This window comes from Psammomys obesus, unplaced genomic scaffold (assembly GCF_907164565.1).
Source record: "Psammomys obesus unplaced genomic scaffold, mPsaObe1.curated_primary_1811, whole genome shotgun sequence".
NCBI lineage: Eukaryota > Metazoa > Chordata > Mammalia > Rodentia > Muridae > Psammomys > Psammomys obesus.
Window position 1 is genome coordinate 9,103,024 of NW_026596149.1, and position 20,490 is coordinate 9,123,513.

At 43.8% G+C, this 20,490-nt stretch overlaps 1 protein-coding gene across 1 annotated transcript in view; it reads left to right on the forward strand.

Moving 5' to 3' along the window:
• Fam171a1 (family with sequence similarity 171 member A1) overlaps positions 1–20,490 on the forward strand; it is a 107,586-nt gene that overhangs the window by 83,326 nt on the left and 3,770 nt on the right. The window contains exons 5-7 of the mRNA XM_055593808.1: positions 112–288; positions 16,925–17,041; positions 20,251–20,365. Of these exons, the coding sequence (XP_055449783.1) occupies positions 112–288; positions 16,925–17,041; positions 20,251–20,365 (409 nt within the window). The remainder of the gene's footprint in view (positions 1–111; positions 289–16,924; positions 17,042–20,250; positions 20,366–20,490) is intronic.

Here is a 20,490-nt window from a genome sequence, read left to right on the forward strand (position 1 = left end):
TCCTGAAGGTCGGAGACCCACTCAGTATGTGGCAGTGGCAGCTGTTTCCCTTGAAGGGAATCTGCAGCCCAGGGCCTCCATGCAGGTGACGGACATACCTCTTCCTTCCAGGAAACAGCACCCGGTATGACTTGACCCCTGTCACAGCCGTCAGCGTGCACTTGCTCAGCAGTAATGGAACGCCGGTGCAGGTGAACGGCCCCATCTATGTCACTGTGCCCTTGGCCACACAGAGCAGTCTGAGGCACAATGCCTATGTCGCAGCATGGCGGTTTGACCAGAAGCTGGGTAAGCAAGAGTCCCTGGGCACCCCCTCTGGAGTTTCTCTGTTTGATTGTCTTTAATTTAAAATGGATCTTTAAAGGTCATGGAAGCCAGATTTGATTCTTCTAATCTTCATCCTTTTAGTTTTTCTGAAGATTCCATGATCTGTCTTGGTTCTGTAGCCTTTTTTGCCTCCTGAATAAAGGAAAAAACATTTGCCACTATTGTTTGAAAGGAGGAATAGTTCCCCATGATCCTACAACCTAGAGAAAGATACTAATCTATTTTTAATTCCGCCTTTTCATTAACATACACATTTTGTGTGAATTATCAGTTACTGCATAAGAAGGTACCCTAAACTTTAGCAGCCTAAGATAGCAATGATCATCTCCTATCTCACAGTGTCTGAGGTGCAGGAATCCAAACGCAGCTCATGAGGGTGGCTCGGGTTCAGGCCTGTCAGTCAGGGATCGGTGCTTCGTAGGCAAGGCTCTGCTAAGGCTAGCAAAGATGCGCAGGACTCTGCCATGGTCTCAGGCTGACTGCAGTCCCTGCCAGCTGGTGGCCAGAGATCTCAGCTCTTTGCCATGTGGTCCTCTGCTTGAGGCTGCTTACAACGTGGCAACTTGCTTTCGGCTTAGCCAGTGCTGAGAGAGAAAGGAAGATGAAAGTTTCAGGTCCCACATACTTCAAATAGAAGCTGGCCGTCCCAGGAGTAGTCACCGGGTAGATTGGTGGGAATGGTATCAGAAATGTTCTGTCTTCGGCTTTTGCAGTCATTACAGCAGAATCAGAATCTTTCTACGGCAGGGTTATTCTGCAGGCTCAGTTGGGATGATTTGGTTTTCCACTCTGCAAGGATAGCGTTATTCAGTTCATCAATCCCCTACAATTAGGAAATGGGCTGTGGGAAATACCTTTGTAACAAAATATCTGAATGTGCACAGCCAGGATTTCTTTTCAGAGTGTCCTGGGAAAGTCAAGCTTGGAACCAGCTTTTTGTTGTTGTTGTTGTTCTGTTTTTGTTTTTGTTTTTGTTTTTGAGACAAGGTTTCTCTGTGTAACAGCCCTGGTTATCCTGGACTCGCTTTGTAGACCAGGCTGGCCTCAAACTCACAGAGATCCACCTCCCTCTGCCTCCGTGAGTGCTGGAATTATAGGTGTGCGCAATCATGCCCAGCCTGGAACCAGCTTTTAACTACCAATATAACATTGTTAAAGCATGCATAAAGATTAATGAGAGTTTTTAAATATCAATTATTATTTTTAAATATTTAACTCCTTGGATCATTCAAAACATAGTTTTAGCAATTACACTTGAAAATAAATATCTTCTGAGCTTTCATGGAATTTTTGTTTTATAACTTCCCAAATAATTAATAGACTCCTTAGTAACTTGTAAAGATTGCTTGAGTTTTAATGACTATATTAAGGTTGACCTTTTTAGGTGGATTGTAACACTGTATTAATGTTACTGAATTTCTTAGAGTTTCTATTGCTGTGATTAAAAACAAAAATATAACCAAAAGCAACTTGGGCATGAAATGTTATTTCATCTTATAGCTTGTGATCCATCAAATCAGCTTTTCTGGCCAGGTGTAGAAGTACAATGCTGAAATCCTAGCATTCAAGAGGCTGGAGCACCAGGGATCCTGTGAGTTTTCGACAAGCATGGGTTACACAACAAGACCTTATCTCGAAGCACAGTAAAAGAGCAGCACTTCTCAGACTCACCTTTTTGTCCTTCCCTGGGTTCCCTATGGCTGGGCTGAGAATCCTCCATCTTAGCAGTTCCTGGCATTATCTGGATGGCTCCTATTCCCCCCCCCCTTCCACGGAGCCTGCTGAAGTGCTGCAGCCGTTAAAGACTGCTCCTGTGTGGACCTTTCTCAGAGCAGCTTGTATGGAGCTAGGACTCAGAGCATGGCACCCAGATGTCACTGCAGCCAGCCCCTGCCTGTCCTTCCCTCCTTCCCTGTCACTGTCCAGACATACTGACCCTTCCTGGGACTTACTGAATCCTCCCTCAGGCCTTGCCACTTTACAAACAGAACCAATCCTTTGAAGTTGTTCTGGCTCAGAACTCAAATGTTCACCCGGTGCATTGTGCTTAAAAGCTTGTTCCTCATTTGATGGTGCTAATGAAGAGGCTCACACCTTTCAGAGACAGGGCCGAGACAGGAAGTAGGTCACCAGGACATGGGCTGTCTCCCAGCCATCATGAGGTAACTAGCTTTGCTCTGCCACATAGAACTCACCAGGATGATCCATGCCACCCCAAGCCCAAGAAGCAACAGAGCCAACTGAGCGTGAGCTAAAGCTTCAGGAACCATGAGCCAAGTTCATCTTTCTCCGCTTTTAGCTGTGTATCCTGGTACTTTATCACAGCCATTAAAGCTAACTGAAATCCCTTTCCCAGTGCCCTGGGTATCACGTGTTTGTCTCAGTGGTACTAGCAGGGTGTGGAGAGGTGACAATGCACCTGCTTAGCCGTTGCCTGTTCCCCAAGTGTCCTGTCTTTGTGTGATTAAGAACGGTTCCCAGTTAAAGCCCTCACGGATCTCAGAAGGATATTTGGAGCATTTTAAATAATCAGAATAGGGGCTGAAGAGGTGGCTCCTCTGCAGAGGAGCTGAATTCAGTTCCCAGCACTCAGCAGAGCAGCTCACAACTGCCTGTAACTGTAGCTTCAAGGGATTCAGCATCCTCTTTTGGTCTCCACAAACGCTTCACACAAATACACACAGTCACATAAACACACACACAATTAAACGTAAAAATAAATTCTTTTTTAAAAAAGCAAAAGAATAAAATATTACAATATTACATATAACATTTGGAAACAAGGTGATGGAGACTTTGCCGTGTGTGTGTGTGTGTGTGTGTGTGTGTGTGTGTGTGTGTGTGTGTGTGTGTAATATTAAGAAAGTTGTAAGGAAGAACATTTACATTGGATTTCATCCACCCCATCCTGAAAATTATAATTTACTATTATCATTTCCTCCTTCCTGCCTCCTTATTTAAATGAATATATTTGAATATGGATGAATAAGACTGGGATATAAATCTCTGTGTTCCTAAGGTGATGAAGCTTTTTCTAGGATTTGTTGTATATCACATGTGCCATGACAATGTAAGAATATTAATGCAGCATGTTCGCTCCCATTGCTGTATTCTGCATATAGTTAGCAATGAAATCTTAAATAGTTTTATATATGTCAGAGGCTATATAATATCATTCCACATACCTCCATGTTCTGCTTCTGGAGCCCTATGGATGTCATATTACGTGATAAAGGGATATTGGAGATGTGATTAAGAATCTTTAAGTGGTGACATGACCCTAGATTATCCAGCTGGATGCTTTGTAATCACAAGAGGACCCAGAAGGGAGAGGGGACAGGGTCAGAGTCGAGCAGTTGGTAATATGACCAGAGAACAGGAGCTGGAGTAACACACTTTAAAAATTGAGAAAGGAGCCATAATTTTCTTAACTCGACTGAAGCCTACATATCTTGTAAGATGTTTCACCTTCATAATTAATCAATGATATCATTTTCTTATTAAAATATTTTAGGTAAACAGATTTTCCAGAGATTGTCTCCTTAGAGCAGGGGGAAGAGAGCGCAGTGGGACATTTCAAGACCTTACCAATAGTTACTATTTTGGATCATAATAATCACTTGAAATAATTTAATTCTTTAAATCATGTACTTTGGAGGTGAATCAAAGTAATTGCCAAGTCCAAATTATTAAATAGCCAGAAATAGCAACTTATGAATCCATTAAAAAGTTTTTACTTAGATCATGATCACTCAGCTGGAGCCTGAAAGCTAACCCTGATTTTTATGTTTTTAAAAGTTTGAAGAAAGAATGAGAAAATGGAGGCAAAGGGGGAAGGGGGAGGTGGAGGCCACGGAGCATGAAGATCCCTCATTGACGCTGAGAAAGTTCTAGAAGTCAGCTCTACATCAATGTCAGTGTAATGTTGTGTACTTAAAATTGGCTGAGAGTCCATGGTAGGTATTGCCATCAAGAAAGCAGTATCAGGCTGGAGAGTTGGCTCAGCTGTTAAAGGTAAGGCTCACAACCATCATATAAGACAATGGCATCTGTGAGGTGCTGGCGTACTGTTTATTCTGATACATACATCAAAACTTTAGGTGGAGGGGCTGGAGAGATGGTTCAGCAGTTAAGAGCACCGGCTGCTCCTCCAGAGGATCCTGGTTCAATTCCCAGCACCCACATGGCAGCTCACAACTGTCTATAACTCCTGTTCCAGGGGATCTGTCACCCTCACACAGATGTTCATGCAGTCAAAATACCAATGCACATAAAATAAAAATAAATAGATTTTTTAAATGAATTTATGTACCTCCAGTGTATACAGCTTTTATCTCTAAATTAGACTCAATTAAAATGGAGACAAGTTAACATCAAAGATTTTAGAACATGTGAAAATCATATAAAATGCACACACACACACACACACACACACATGCACGCACACACACTACTGGAACACGGTCATGCCCGTTTGTTGATGAATTGTCTGTTTTCTTCCTGTGACACCGAGTGAGTATTGTCACTGCAACACCTCATGTCCCCACAAACCAAAAGGATTTACTATCCAACAGAACCATCTTGTGACTCCTGATCTAAATATCCCAGATGAGGAAGCTCTCTCCATTTACTACCACAACGAAGGAGTTTTTTCTCTCTGCAGAAGGTAACTGGAGTGTTGTCTCAGCTACAGCTTCCTCGCTTCCGGTTACTTAATCTCACAACTGTGTGTAACTCCAGTTCCAGGGGGTCGACACGCTTGCACAAACAGACATGCAGGCAAAACCCCAGTAAATGCTCATAAAATAAAAGCAAATAAATTACAAAAGAGGAAATGAACATCTTCGTATTTCACCCTCGCTTCTTCAGAGGATGGCCTGGAAGATAATCAGGATACGTGAATTATTGACTGCATTCCACTATCAGCTGGCACATCACCACACGCACCCGCTAAGAACGTGCTTGAAGAAGCGCACTGTGGGTGCTCTATAGAGAAACAGGCTCTGCATGCTCTGTGGGCTGTGTTGGAATGCCTTTTGCTTTACACACCAAAGGAGACTCTACCTGATGGATGTAGGTCTTATCTTTTGAGCAATTGGCGGAAAGAAAGTTGGTCATGGCAAATATGTGTTAGCTGGGGCTTTCTGGACAGTAAGGGCCGATTGTGTCCACTTCCTTTTATGGACATTTAGTCTTTCTTTAGAACACATCTAGGGCAGCAGATGGCTTTCCAGGGTATGAGGTTGTGTGACTTGTTGCCCTAGGGAATGGTCACTTATGAATAAGCAAACCAGGTCAATGGTTTGAATTGAAAGTGACTGATCCTGAGTAATCAGAAAATCAATAATGTATTAGATTTTGGATTTGTGTCTCTGCTGTTTAAGGGTCACCAGATCTATTGAATCCTCTTATTCCAGTGAGATGGCTGAAAGGAAAAGCTACCCTGAGACTGGAGCTATGTTGTGAAATCCAGTTTTAACTGCCTTCCCATACACAGCAGGCAGGGCATGTGTGGGTTGCTGTAGAAATGGTGGCTACTGAACCGGCTTCTTATCACGTACGGTGCCTCCATGGCAGGTGCCAGGGATAACTGGCCTGTGTGTTGGATCTGTCTCTGCTTCCGAAGGGACATGACTGCTGGCGCTATGCTGGGCCCACCGGTCTTTTAGGTAAGTCATGGCCAGCTTGCCTTTGAAGGAGGAGTTTATTTAAAATGCAGATCCATGTCATCTCTTTGTCAGTGTAGGTTCATCGGTGTAGCATGTGTATTGTAGGAAATATTGTGGGGGTGATCAGGCATGTGGGGGCGGGGGAGGTAAGAAATCTCTGCCCCTTTCCCTCAAATTTGATATGAACTTAAGACTTTTTTTTTTTTAATGAAGTTTAGATAATATTTATATACTTCTCTGGCCTCAAGTTTTGTCAAAGGGTTATCTAGGTCACGAAGAAGAAGAATCGCAGAAATATTAAGCCATATGTGCAGATGAAGAATCTCAGAGTGATACGCTGCAGTTTGACTGACTTAGAGAGATGCACTGTGCTCCACTGTATGGGTGAAAGTTAGAAATGGAGATGCTTAGTTGTCTTAACAATTCAAGTATAGATCTATATGTGGAATTAACTTTAGAACTGCATCCCCTCAAAGGAAGAGGTTGGCTTACCTAAGAGATCATGATGTCAGCATATCCCTAAGAAAGACAAATAAGCCATTTCCTAGGGAATACTATAGCTGAGAAAGAAAAAAAAAAAAAAAGTCACTGTATAGGGAGGATGACCTTGAACTTCTGACCTTCCTGCCTGTGCCTCCAAGTGCTGGGGTTTCAGGTATACATTGGTTTGGGGAGTGCTGGGGTCTCTGAACCTGGGGATATGCACATACTAAGGAAAGACCTCTATTTTCTCACATAGGAAAATCAACCCGAGAGTAAGTTGGGTTGTGATGAGATTTATAGGAGGGAGGAAGATAAAATGTCTGCAAAGAGAACTGGTGGAGCTGAGGTGGCATTGGCCAGCGGAAACCTTGCGTTGACAAAGATCCCAGGGAAGGACAGACTGTCTGCTTGGCTTTGCTTTGGGGGAGCGAGGTGGGGTGTTTTCATGGCTCTGGGCCTGTTAGCGCCCCATTACAAAGTTCTGCCCCGAGGATGGTAGGATTTTGTAATAGACTTCTGCTGCCCCGAGGCTGATCTGAGAAGAGGGACAATTGTTTTCCAGTGTTGCCTAGCAACTCAAAAAACAGCCTGTAATAGCCATCCATTTCTAAGCATTGTTAAGGTTTGTGTGTCGGTGGCCTCCTTGGAATGACAATTTTCAGAAAATTAGTTCTCGGGTAGCTGTGGTTTGGGGCACTTTTGTTTTAAAACTCTATTCTTAGAGTGTTGTTTTTCTTAAAGAGTCACTTTGTGCAGAACCAGAATTTAACGAAAACCATTTTTGGCAAGCCTGACGATGAGTACTGCTTGCATTTGTGGTTGGAGAGTTTGCATGTCAGTCCTTCTCAGAGAAAACCTGCATTTGTTAACAGCCATTAATTACTGGTGGGGATGGTGGTTGTGTATGGCAACTTCATATCCTTCTTCTGGCTCTTTCCACCCCCAGGGAACCTGCAGGTCTTCACTGTGCTCCTCTTTGGCCTGGGTTTTAGCAAACATTTGATGTTTAGACTACTATAAGCCTAAGTGAAAAATAATTAGGACGTTAATGCACTATAAGTTATTTTCTAATTGTTTTTGTTGTGTTGTTGTGGTGGTTTGAGACAGGTCTCGTGTACCCCAGACTGGCCTCACACTTGCTATGTAGCTGCTGTCTCAGGTACACATTACAACATGCGATTTATGCAGTGCTGAGGATTGAGCCAGGACTTTGTAAATGAAAAGCAAGCACTATACCAGCTAAGACACGTAACCAGCTCACCACATATTTATCTGTGTGTGTGTGTGTACTTGTGTGTACATGCACCATTTATGTGTAGGTTTTGGTGGTGAAGGCCAGAAGAGACTGTCAGATGCTTGCAACTGGAATGTGGGTGCTGGGAACTGAACCTGGGTCCTTTGCAAGAGCATCCGTTGCTCTTAACCACTCCAGCAAGTTGTCACAACTTCTACATGAGTGCTCCCGGTATGTGTATACACACAAAGTAATGTAAATGCTGGTGAGATGGCTCAGTGGTTAAGAACACTTACTGTTCTTCCAGAGGACCTGAGTTTGGGTCCCAGTACCAACCTAGGTGACTCACAACCCATTATAAGTCCATCTCTGGGAAATACGATTCTTCTAGCTTCCGTGAACACCCTCACACACATAGACACTTACATATACACATAAAGAGAAATAAATCATTTAAAGTAAGTAAATGTGATTTAAAATTTTTATTGAACAATTCATTTGTCTAGCATATTTTTAAAATTTTTTTTCACTTTTTGTGCAAGTTTTTGCCTACATGTATGTCTGTCCACCACAGTGCCCGTGGAGGCCAGGAGAGGGTTTCGGATCCCCTGAGACTGTAGAAACAGACAGTGGTGAGCCACCATGTGGGCGTTGGAGATCAAACCTGGGTTCTCTGAAGAGTGGCCAGTGCTCTTACCATATCTCCAGCTCAGGGTATATATTTATTGAGGATCGTCTTCATGCCAGCTCTTTCTCTGCTTCAGGCTCAGAAAAACGAGTCAAGGAGTGCTCATGGAGTGACGCTCTTCTTAAATGAGGCCAACAGTTAAGCAGTGTTGTCGGAGGGGTGGGTGAGCTGCTCAGAGCTGTGGAAAGGAGACCTAGGAGCCTTCTCTGCAATTGTTTGGGGAGCAGAGCAGGCCGAGATAGAATGGTGCACGCCAGGGTCCTGATTTTGAACCAGTTTGACCTCACACACAGCAGCCAGGTTGCTGAGAACCCCTTTCTGTCATACCACCACATGCTTTGACTCTCATTTGACTCCTTCAGCCCCTGGTGTGGTCTGCCAAGAGCCGAATTACTTCCTGAACAGATCAGAAAAATACTTAGATAGGTTTGTCAGCAGTGGCCACTCTGCAGGAAGTGACATCAGGGTTCTTTAGAAAGTCCTTCAGCCCTGCAAAGGTCCACATATCTAAGGCTTTGCAACTAGAAATGCAGTCCACAGGTGAGTGGCCTGACATCACCCAACAGCTTGTTGGAACAGCCCCCTTGGGCTTCCCTCCAGACCTGCTGAACCACAGACACAGACAGACAGACACACACACACACACACCTCAGTCTAAGCAACACCTTCAGCATGCTACGGAGAAAAACGTCCCAACACCTCTACAGGTACGTGCAGATTCCCTACTGTGTCCTTCTGAGCCATTTTTCTTATGCTGGGGACCACAATGCCATCTACTAACCCTATTGCTCCTTTGTGACTATCATGGTGGGATTTGCTAATTGCTAGATAAGAACTGAATGTAGTGGATAATGAACAAAATTTCCAGGTGGGGCTAATTGATTTCATACTTTAGTGGTCTACATCCTTGAAATCTCTACATACCTATTGTAAGTGTAGAATTCTTATTGTTTTTATCAGCACTACCATGTATCGGGTGCTTCTGGCTAGCCCCATAAGACAGAAACTTTCCCTTAGCCTTCCAAAATCCTCGAAGTTTCCCTTCCCCAAAACTTCGTTCTTAAATCCTCAGACCCTTAAAGGGGAAGCAAGCAGTTGCTTAGATTCAATTAATTATTAAAACACATATCTATAATCCAAATCCCTGACCAGCATGGGCATATGTAAGACACTTGGCTGAATCTTCAACACACACACAAATGAATAAATAAACAAACAAAAAAGTTAAATAAGATAAATGTTTTGATTTAGCTTTAAAAGTCTCAGGGTTCTGGGATTCAGCTTAGCCAGGTTAAAACACTTGCCCTACAAGTGATGACCTGGATTCAATCTACAAAATCCATATAAAAAAAAACAAACTGGATATCACACATCCGTGATTCCAGAATTTCTAAGACAAGATGAGGGTGGAGATAGGAGAATCTGCCAGAAGCTCCCCCGGCTAGCGAGCCTGCTGTAGAACGCACAGCACCAGAGATGGGAGCCCCTGGTTCAACCAGGTGGAAGACAAGAACCAAATCCCAAACATTGTCTGCTAACCTCGACCTGTGCACCTTGAGACACGTGTGCACAAAGCACGCAAGTGCACACACACACACAACCTTTAAAAAAATTAATCTCTTCCTCAGATACAACCATAAACTTTTAAGAGAATTATTGGGTGACTAGACCCTTATTTCTGTCTTGATTTCTAATACTCAGACTGTCTCTCATTTCCTGCTTCAAACACAAGGTCCTTGGCTGCTGTGAATTACCCTTCATTTTATTCTTGGTGAGACCAGTCCCGAAGAATACTTGTGGAAAGCTGTAAGGAATCCAAACATCCCCATACAACTGCTCCTCTGATTTTTTTCAACAAAAATGATAAGATAAAAAGTTACCCAAGAAATTTTGCTACATAATTAACAAAGGATGTTTGCTCTTAACTGATTACATGGAAAATATAATACCAGAGAAGGTAACTGACCTATTTAAAGCTTCTCTTTCTTTTTTCAATATTGTAACTGAAGAAATGGGACAGCCTTACCAGGCCACAGAGGAAGAGGATGGAGGCAGTCCCAATGAGTCTTGATAGACTGGGGTCAGTCGGTAGGAGAGGAGGACTCCCTCTTTCTGAGGACTAGGGGAAGGGGAGAGGGGGAGAGGAAGGAGGGGGACTGGGGGAAGACAAGGGAGGGGGCTGTGATCGGATTTTAAAGTGAATCAATTCTTAAAAATAAATTTAAAAAAAGAAAGAAAGAAATGGTGAGTGCTGCTGCTAAATTATAAACGTAGCTCAAGAGCTCCTGGATTCTTTTCTGGTCTGTTTTGGTTTTCTTTTGAGCTGAGGACTCACCAGTTGGTCCAGGCTAATCTTGAGCTGACCCTGCTCCTGCTTCAGGTTATAGTGGTGTGCACCATGTGCCCAACTAAGTGACCCTGTGCTACGTTATTAAAACACGCAAGAAATTAGACTTCAACATAGACTCTTCTGTATATGCAGTTGGGAGAGCATTACAGTAGAGAAAATAACCTAAAGTAATGTTGACTAAAACCTCGAAAGGCATGTTATCCAGCTTCCGGAGACATCAGACAGATTGAGGGGTCTGGATGGGCTTGGTGATGGTGGCAGGTGATAGTAATGATGATGGTGGGTAGATGAGGAAAAAGGAGGCTAAAAGCAGCTTGCTTCATATTTTCTGAAGACCATTGTGCTCCAAACAAGCTATGCCTATCCCATGTTGATTATTTAGCCAGAGCCACCAGAGCCCAAGAGAGGACATGGCTATTGGCCAAGGACAATAGCATGAGGCAGGACAGCAGTGGAGTTCTGTTGTCAGAGTTCCTCCTGTATTGGCATAGGTGACCCCATCGCTCATCATGAGTGTTTCAAAATTCTTCACAGACAAAATGTAGAAGTGGGCATAGAAATAGAAAACAGTAAGTACTTTTAATTGGCAGAATGGCTTTGAGATGGGTTTTCTAGGTGATTGTAGAATTCTTCCTGGCCTCCAGCTTATAGGTCTTGTGTAACTTATTCTAACTTTGTGCAAAAAGAACATATCAATTAGAATATATTAGTAGGCAGGTTTAAGGTACCAAACTGCACGTTAAAACGCCCAGGCCATGTACCGTGGAAACGGAAAGCAGATGCCTTCAGAATCTTCAGTGGCTTGGGGATATAAAGGAATGCCCTCCCTCTTCTGTGCTTCAGGGACATGTCTTCAGTTCACAAAACTGGACAGTGGCCACGCTGAAGTCACATGGAGGATTCCTTATAGCGTGAAAATCTCACGTGAGATCAGCTGGCCCTGTGTACTGCTGGGTATTTATCCACTCGGTGCTTTGAAGTCTAATACGATAGCAAGTCTGAACATGAGAGGAGTCATGTATTCGCGTGTGTTGCCTAATACGCAAGGAGTCAAGTTCAGTGTGTAATCTGTTCTAGTGCCGTTTGGCTCTGCTTTTAATTTCACTAACTCAGTGATGTTCATGATATCAGATCTTTGTGCTTATTACCAAACGTGTGTCCAGCTGAAGTGGTGTGCCTGTTAAAGAGCGGTACCCAGGCAGAATGGATGTGCCAAGAAGAGCAAGATGAAGCTGGACTCTTTCAAAAAGGTGTTGCATTTGAGCAAGCCCTTTTCCATATTTTAGAGTACTTCTGTGTTCCAGGGGGCACTTGTTCAATGTTAGCACTTGCTTTTCTTTATAAGTTACAAATAACAGTTGATTTTTTGTTGTTGTTGCATGGTGACCACGCAGAAAGTGGCACATCAGTGATTGCTAGGAGACCCCATCCCATCTTACAGATAAGCATGAGGTGCCCTATCTGCTGGTTACTGCATGTAATAATCATTACAGTTAGACGCAGCTCCCATGTGAAAAACCCACAGTGCTTTGCATACAGTGAACCGTGCCAGATAAGTCTGTGACAAAGTCCCTTCCAAAAGATGAGGGCACTCTTTCAACACATCACCCATTCTTGAAAGTAGTTCTGCATCTTTCCATGGTGTGTAATTTAACTCTGAGGATAAATGAGGCAAAAAATATTATCAAATTTGGATTCAGAGTGCCACTGGACTGTCCCCGTGTCCCTCTCACTGCCCGAATATGCCATTCCACACAGCAGACTGATAAGGGATTGTGACAGAGTGCTGGCCGTGGCAAGTTGAGCATTGGCAGTGGTAAAGGAGCAGAACTTGGTAACAAGAACACGATGCCTAAGGAAGAGAAAGAACATGTGGGCTGAAAAAGAACTGTTTATCATAATAGCAACCAGCCACCTCCAGAACCCTCAAGTCTGTGTTCCTGGGGGCATTGAACTTAGAATTGCCTTTGATCATAACTGTGAGCGCAAGTTATCAGAAAAAAAAAAAATTGTGTCTGAACCAGAATTGCATATACATTTTGGTATTTGTGTCAAACTTCCTTCTCAAATATTGGCAGGCACAGGAGAATAGCCCAGTAGGAGGGGGAATTTGCTTCCCTTCCTATGAGAAACATACCTTTGTCTGTTGTATATCTTCATTTTTGCCCAGCAATCCATTAAAAAGGATCCAAATGGCTTTAAAGCTGTTTGAAACTTGATTAGCTAGAAATTCCAGTCTTGCATCATCTCTTTCCTCGATGCTGGCAGAGGGGTCACATGACGCTCACTCTCAAACAGTCTGAACCACAGGCTCACGTCAGAGCAGAGAGGCACATGTCACCCCAATGACTCCTGAGACACCCACTTGGCCACCAGGTTGATGCACCTGTGCGGCCTTTTCGTGTTAAAGCCACCGTGGCTGGCAGTATGCTCGAGAGTGCGGTCCTGCTCACCAACACATGGCAGTCTCCAGCCCTGTGTGTCCCAACTGCCTGCCTATGAAGAGTACACACGACGAGTGTAAGCCCTAAAGAAAGGCCATGGGAAGCGGTTGAGAAGGAGCCGGCTAGGGAAAGATAGAAAGACAGCCCAGATGAGGAGGGCCCAAACAGGCCAGGCAATGTTGTACATTGGGGTCTGCTCTGTGATTGGTTCACCAGGACAGCCCTTTCACAGAGGCCGTGTTCAGCAGCACGCAGAGCCATCCAAAAGGTGGCCTCACCCAAGTGGCAGGTGGGAAAATATGTCTCTTACATCTGAATCTTTCTTCCACTCATAAAAGAGGAAAGCCTGAACGGGGCCGGTGTCCATATGTGCGCACAGGAAAGCGCCCTTTCTAGCACCCTGCTCATAGCACCCAGCTGTCTCATAACCTTATTCAACAAAGGGCACTAGAAGGAGGTTTTCCCGCTTTGCCAGTGGTTTCGCCTGTAAAGAATCGGAGCTCTGTTCCCATCTTAAACACAACAGCACTTCTGTGCACCAGCGACAGGTGGGGACACCTCCTGCCCAGGTGGGAAAGCCTCGTCACGCTGCCACAGCACCCGGGTCTAGGTGATGAGAAGCATATGTTTCCAGCACACAGTTCATTAATTCTTGTGTTTCCTGTAGCCTTCCCTCCCACAAAAACAGAAATTTTGGGAAATGCTCTTGCCAGTAACAGTGTGATCAAAACCCACAACAGTGTCACACTTTTGTCACTCTGTGTGTGTGCATTTTATGGAAAGTGTGCCAAAGTGAATGACTCTTCCCCAGCTGGCTTCACTCCCTTTCACTTGGAAGGGGAGCTTCCCAGTTTAGTCCCACTCCTCGTAGGATAGCTTTCCTGTCAACCACACCCAGCCCTTCTCAGAAAGATACTGATTTTTTTTTTTTTTTTTTTTTTTGGATTCTGCCTCTAACCTTCTTCACTCAGTGTGAACTAAGTTCCTACTTTGTGGATATTTCTAGGTACTTAGTGGAAGATAACAGGTATATAGGCCAGCACTCTTAGAGCTTTTTGGAGGAGATAAGACTTAAAACGTGTCTTACAGTGAAAGCTTTTCCCAGGACGGAGGAGATGAAGAACAAGCAGGGAGGGACATAGGAATATGTTCGGGACATTCTTCCTGACTCAGATCTGCATCGTTTAGATAAAAGAAAGATACATGGGGTCAGAACTACAGTAGCAGTCAGCCACGAGGACTAGCGAGGAAGGAACTAAGCAGATGTCATGAGATCATGGTTGGCTTTTGGTATTTATTTCAAGGTTTATCCAGACAAATGCAAAGCTCCTTCCTAGCCTTGGCCCATCCTGCTCATCTCGAACCTGTCTGCCCGATTCTTGGTTCACTTTTCTCCATGTTGTTCCCATTCCCCAGTGTCCTCTTCTCTCCCCTGTCTTCCTCCCCATCTGTTCTCCTTACTGACAAGCCCTGCCCCACCACCCCAGGTGAGACTATTCCTTTGATATACTGCCAAAGCACTTAGGACACCTTTAGCAGCCTTTCCATGTTCCACCAGCTCCAGCACTATCACGGCCAGACTGAAGCCTCCAGGCCAGAACAGGGACCCAGCAGTGGTTATAGGTATGGAGTGTTGGTGACGCCTCTACCCATGAGGCTTGCCTCAAATATAACTTGGAGGAATTTTTCAGGTCTCTTTCCGTTGATTTTCAGTTGATTTAAGGCAACTGAGGCAGAGTTGGCAGTTTGTTGTTGAATGATCAGGAATTAGGACTCAGGTTCCAGCTCTTGTCTGCTGGGTCCCATTTAGCATCCACCCCCATCTAATCTGGGGGAACTGCAAACCAAAAAAAAAAAAAAATGCATGGCTGCATCCTGGCTAATCCAAAGATGCCGCCTGCAGGGCTGGTGGAGAAGCACATGTGTGGGTGTGGTGAGGTGTGTGAGTCATGGCCGGAGGAGAGGGTGAGGGCAGATGGAAACAGCTGAGACCTCTCCGTTCTCTCCTTCCGTAGAAACTTTCTTGCCCAGCATAGAAACCCTTCCTTTACTGTGCTCAGCATCCTCTGTTTCTATATCCTTAGAAGCCCCATGGAACTACTGGTTCTCTCAGATGCTCAAGTGATCTCTGAGTTGACACAATTCATGATTTAGGAAAAGAGTCTAAACTAGGCATCTGTGGTCGCACACTTGTTTTAGAAACCTTTTAGCTTATACTCTGCTCTAACTTGAACCAAAATCACTTACAGCCATGATCTAGCCTGTTGCATTAGAAAGTCATGAATACAGAGCTCTTGCTAGGCCTGGCTTCCCTGGCCTTCCTGCCTTGTGCTGCTGCTATGCAGAGGAGATGGGTATAAGGTGGAAGCATCACCAGGCACCTTTCCACCCTCTGTGTTTGAGTGTTGCCATAGCAACTAATAGTGCCTAGAAGCAGCCCAGGTGTTTTGTTTTGTTTTGCTTTTCAGTTTGAGAAATCTGCTTTTGCCTCGGCAATATGTGAACCTGAAATTTGAGACTTGGGGTCAACTATTTGGTACACTTGATCCAGTGAGGCCTATAGTACCCCAAGATCACCCGTGTGGTAGTTTCAGGTCGGCCATGATGGTAGGAGTAGGGAGGGTTCAGAAGGATCCCTGTGTGTTCAGCTCATCCCCATGCTGGTTTAGGAGAGGTGTGTACAACCTTGGGGAGGGCTTATCTGGCTGCTTCCCTCTTGCCCTCTGCCCACAGTGGCCATCACAGGACCCCAGACAAGGTTCCTGCTGGTGAGTGCTGTTACCATTTGGGCTACAAACAGCCCATTGGCCTAGAGCTGGTTTGTCTCAATTGGTGAGCCTTGCCCTGCAAGCTTTAGAAAGTCAGTCTCTAGGAAGGTCTGTGGGAAGGCTGCACGGCACAGCAGAAGAAGCCCCGGCGTTGCGGTCAGACAGACCTGGGTCCCTTTGTGCTATGCTCTCAGCACCCAGGCCTTGGGAAAGTTTGAAAATTCACCAGTCCTCAATCTCCCCTACACCACCGCCCCCCAAAAAATGAAATCATATGATGTGGGGTTGTTGGGGGAATCATAGATAATGAGGAGAAGACATATATACTGTGGTGAGCTAGTACACAGATTTCCTTAACAGAAACGTTATAAAATTATTGCACACACCAGACTCACCCAGAATATGCAAAGATGGAATTGATGAATCGGTATTTTTAAATATAAGGGAGGGGTTGGCTCAGTGGCAAAGTAGTTAGTAAACACCTCTGATGCTGTAAACATACATAAGTAAGTAAACATTTTCTAAATAACTGAAACATAGCCGTAACTAGGGATAAGAAACATGTTTATTTTTTTAAATGTAGATACTGTAGGTGACTCTGGGCTTCCCCTTTCCCACCTCCACCAGCCCCTTAGCACACTGCTGTCCATGCTCGATGATTCTTCTGAACTCCCTTGACTTCTGCTGAGATTTTTCTGTGTTTGGAAAGAGGGGAGGGTGATAAAAATGGTTTAAACTCAGTTGATAGGACAAAGAAAACCCGACACTGTTCACCTTTCCCTGAAGGGAAGTTGCAAAGACTTTTTACAGGAAGTTGTATGCAATCTGCAGGTGATAATGTGACTATCTAGGTTGTCCAGCAAGTTGTGACCATGGCATTTCAGGTGGCTTTTATAAACACTTATGTCTGCAATAGGAGTCTTCCATGTAGCCTGCTGAAGTTCTTTTTCACACCCCACAGGAACGTGGCTAAAGAGTGGACTGGGCCTGGTGCACCAGGAAGGCAGCCAGCTCACGTGGACATACATTGCTCCCCAGCTGGGGTACTGGGTGGCAGCCATGTCTCCTCCCATCCCAGGTAATGCAAAGCCAACAATGGTGGTGATCGGGTGGGTTTCTTTGATGGTCTGAGCTCAGCATTTAAAAATAACTTCTATGGGCAGTTCACATCACATTTTCCTAAACACCAAATGATAAAGAAAGGCTCCTTTGTGGTGTGGGGAGTTGTGGCTGGAACTTTCCCATGGAGGTCAGGCATACGGCATGGAAATGGTCCTGTCTCCAGTCCCGTTTTGCTCAGACAGCTGCCATAGGGAATTCTTAAATGAGAGTGCCCCGAGGAGGCTGGGACCCCCTCCCTCATTCCTGAAACAGCTGTGGCCTGGTGTGTGTGTAAGCCTGAGGGCCAAGCATTCAGCAAAAAGCCACCTCTGGGGGCTTCTTGAGGCAAAATGCTTGGTTTAGCATTTCTGATGAGTTTAAATACAAGCCAGTTGTCTAGTGTTCAAAGGAATAATCTTCACTTAGAATGTGTAGATTGACTCCCATTTAGGACATAGCAAATATATAGATATATAGATATAATCCCGAATGATGTTGCAGAATAATATGCTTCTCGTAGAATTCTTTTCAGGACTCCCATTGCTGCCTTTAAAGCCATGCCACTTGGACTGCCACCTTAGAAAATCCACTTTCCTCCACAATGTCTAGTGCTCAGAGTACATGTTGTTTTTCGTTCTGTGTTGTTTTAAACACATGCGTTTCTAGAGAATTGAATCATTGAGGTAGGTTAAAAGCAAGCTACGATTAAAAGATACTTCTTACAAAGCCACCATCAAGGCATTCCCAAATAAAAACTCAAAATATTTTAGCAATGGAATTAATGTCGAAGCACTGGAATTACACTTCGCTGCTCTAAGTAACTAGGAGGATGGAGGCATTCCTAGATGGGTGTGGAAAACCCTTTCATTATAGACATCACATTCCCATCTAAGAAAATGTACGCTCCTGAGTGCTTTCCTCAAGGGTAATTGTTCTCACAGCATCGCCAGCATGAGCCTGGCAGAGAAACATTGTGTTTCCCCAAGTATCAAAAAGTAGACTGAGAGAAAAAAAAAAAGTGCTTTAAGTACCAGAAAGCCACAAAGTCCAGGCATCGAAATGAACTTTTTAAAGTTAGATATCAAACAACTGTGGCTGTCAACTTCCCCACCATGCAACAGATTCATATAAATATGAATATATGCTTTTCTACAGAAGAAAGCAAGGGCTGCCCAGCACAGGACCCCCAGCAGTTTTCAGGCAATGAAAGAAGAGGCTTGAAGCTGTGAAAAGCAACCCCACACTAGCCCAATTGTGCACAGCATGGGCTTGCACAAGCGTGGGTAATCCACGACCATCACTTTTATTAAAACATGTTTCAGTAAAGCTGTGCTTCCCTGAGCCCCAAACCAAGAAGAAAATGATTATGGTTTTGTTCCTTAATTCTCTGCTGAAGCAGAATCTAAAGTCTAGCTATGAGTTTTTTGAAGATTTCTTTTGACACAGGCTAAAATAATTACATTCTGAGTACTTAACAGACTAAGGTTTCGTCCTTGAGAATGGTTTTATATGACCAAAGTCACACACACACACACACACACACACACACACACACACACACACACACTTCTTTTCTTTTTCTTTCTAACTGAGGATCAAATCCAATGTCTTTGAACATTGTCTTTGTATTAAGATGTCCTGTGAATAGGTAAAGCAGTATAAGGTCATCTTTGTAGACACTCATCCCACTTTCCCACCCAACTAAGTAAACTGTACTTAAGAGAGAACATCACTGTCTTCTGGACTCAGAAAATGTCACCGATTCCACAACCCGGTGAACTTCCTTGGACTCATTTGCTTTTTGAAAGATTTGAGCCAGGAGTGCTAGCTTAGCACCTGCCATCCAGGCTCTAGTCAGGCTGATGCAGAAAAGTGGCTGAAAGTTCCAGGCCAGCCAGGGCATAGAGTGAAAGGAAAGGAGAGAGAAAGGGAACAAGGGAAGAAGGGAGAGAAGGAGAATTTGTCTCCTTAGAAATATTTCTTAAAAAAAATCTGTGATTGAATTCCAAAAGCAATTTTTTATGTGGCTGTTTTTTTGTTTGGTTTTTGGTTTTTCAAGACAAGGTTTCTCTGTTGTAGGCTTGGTTGTTGGGAAGTCGTTCTGTAGACCAGGCTGACCTTGAACTCACAGAGCTCTGCCTGCCTCTGCCTTGCCAGTGCTGGGATTAAAGGTGTGCGCCACCTACATCGGGCCAAAAGCTTCTAATAAAGCAAATGGGTGCTTGTTTATAAATAAAATGAAGCCACTGTGTCCCTTCTCCCGCCCACTGCAGAAAAATGGACAAGAACAGATGACTAAGTATTGTCATTTTGTAACCAGTCTGTCGCGAGTTACCATGTAAGCTAGCTTTCTATTACTCTTAACATTTTGAGGTAGATTCATACTGCCCTTGAATGTCAAGAGCAAAAATTAAACACACCCCTTGGGACTCTTTTACATTGCAAATTAGAAGCTGTTTGTTGTGTTCTGTTTATCTCTAGCAATCATAAGTGCTAGAGAGGCCTGTGGGCATGCAAGGTTAGTCTTATTAAAAACAAATAAGCAAAAAAAAAAAAAAAGATATTGTGGATGAATATATAAATTTTTTTAATTAAGAAAACATTTGGGTCTGATTTGACTCTTCAAAATCACAGTAAACTTATATATTTAAAATGACTTGTTTAGGCAAAGACTATTCTGTACAGCAGTAATTCCCAGGAAAAGTGAAAATAAAATCATCACCATTTTTTCCTACCTTGTACAATCTACAGATACTTGGTTCATCTCTTAAATGGGAATCTACTCAATGGTTTATTGTGCATTCATTTTCTTTTATGAAAAGATTGTATATTTAGAATGCTGGGCACGCTGCTGAGAGAGGCTCACTGCTTCTCTGATAAGTGGAGGAGCCCCTCGATGCAAGAGCATTTCGTACTTGAGCATCAGGGGCTACCAGCCACTGAGGTGCTAGTGATCAGCATGGATGGGAGTGATGGGACCACAAGATGGTCCAAAGGGTGTTTCTGACTTGTCCCTGCTCTGTTCCTGAAGCAGGGAGAGGTTTTGTTTTTGTTTTTGTTTTTTAGGGAAAAAAAAAGTAATTTTTTTTAAATTGAAAAAAAAAAGTCATTACTTTCTCAACCCATTATCCCCATTCTCATCTGAAGGAATTCAAAGCTCTAAAATTCGATTTTCTGACCTTCTAGGTCCCGTTGTGACACAGGACATTACCACGTATCACACGGTGTTTCTTTTGGCCATTTTAGGAGGAATGGCTTTCATTCTTTTGGTTTTGCTGTGTCTCCTTTTATATTATTGCAGGTAAAGTGTTACCATTTTGGCGATGTCTTTGTTTAATGTAAAATTTCTCGTGCAATTGATATTTGGAAATCTTTTTCTTCTTCTTCTTCTTTCTTTTCCCCCCTCAACCATGGTAGCTTTTCTCA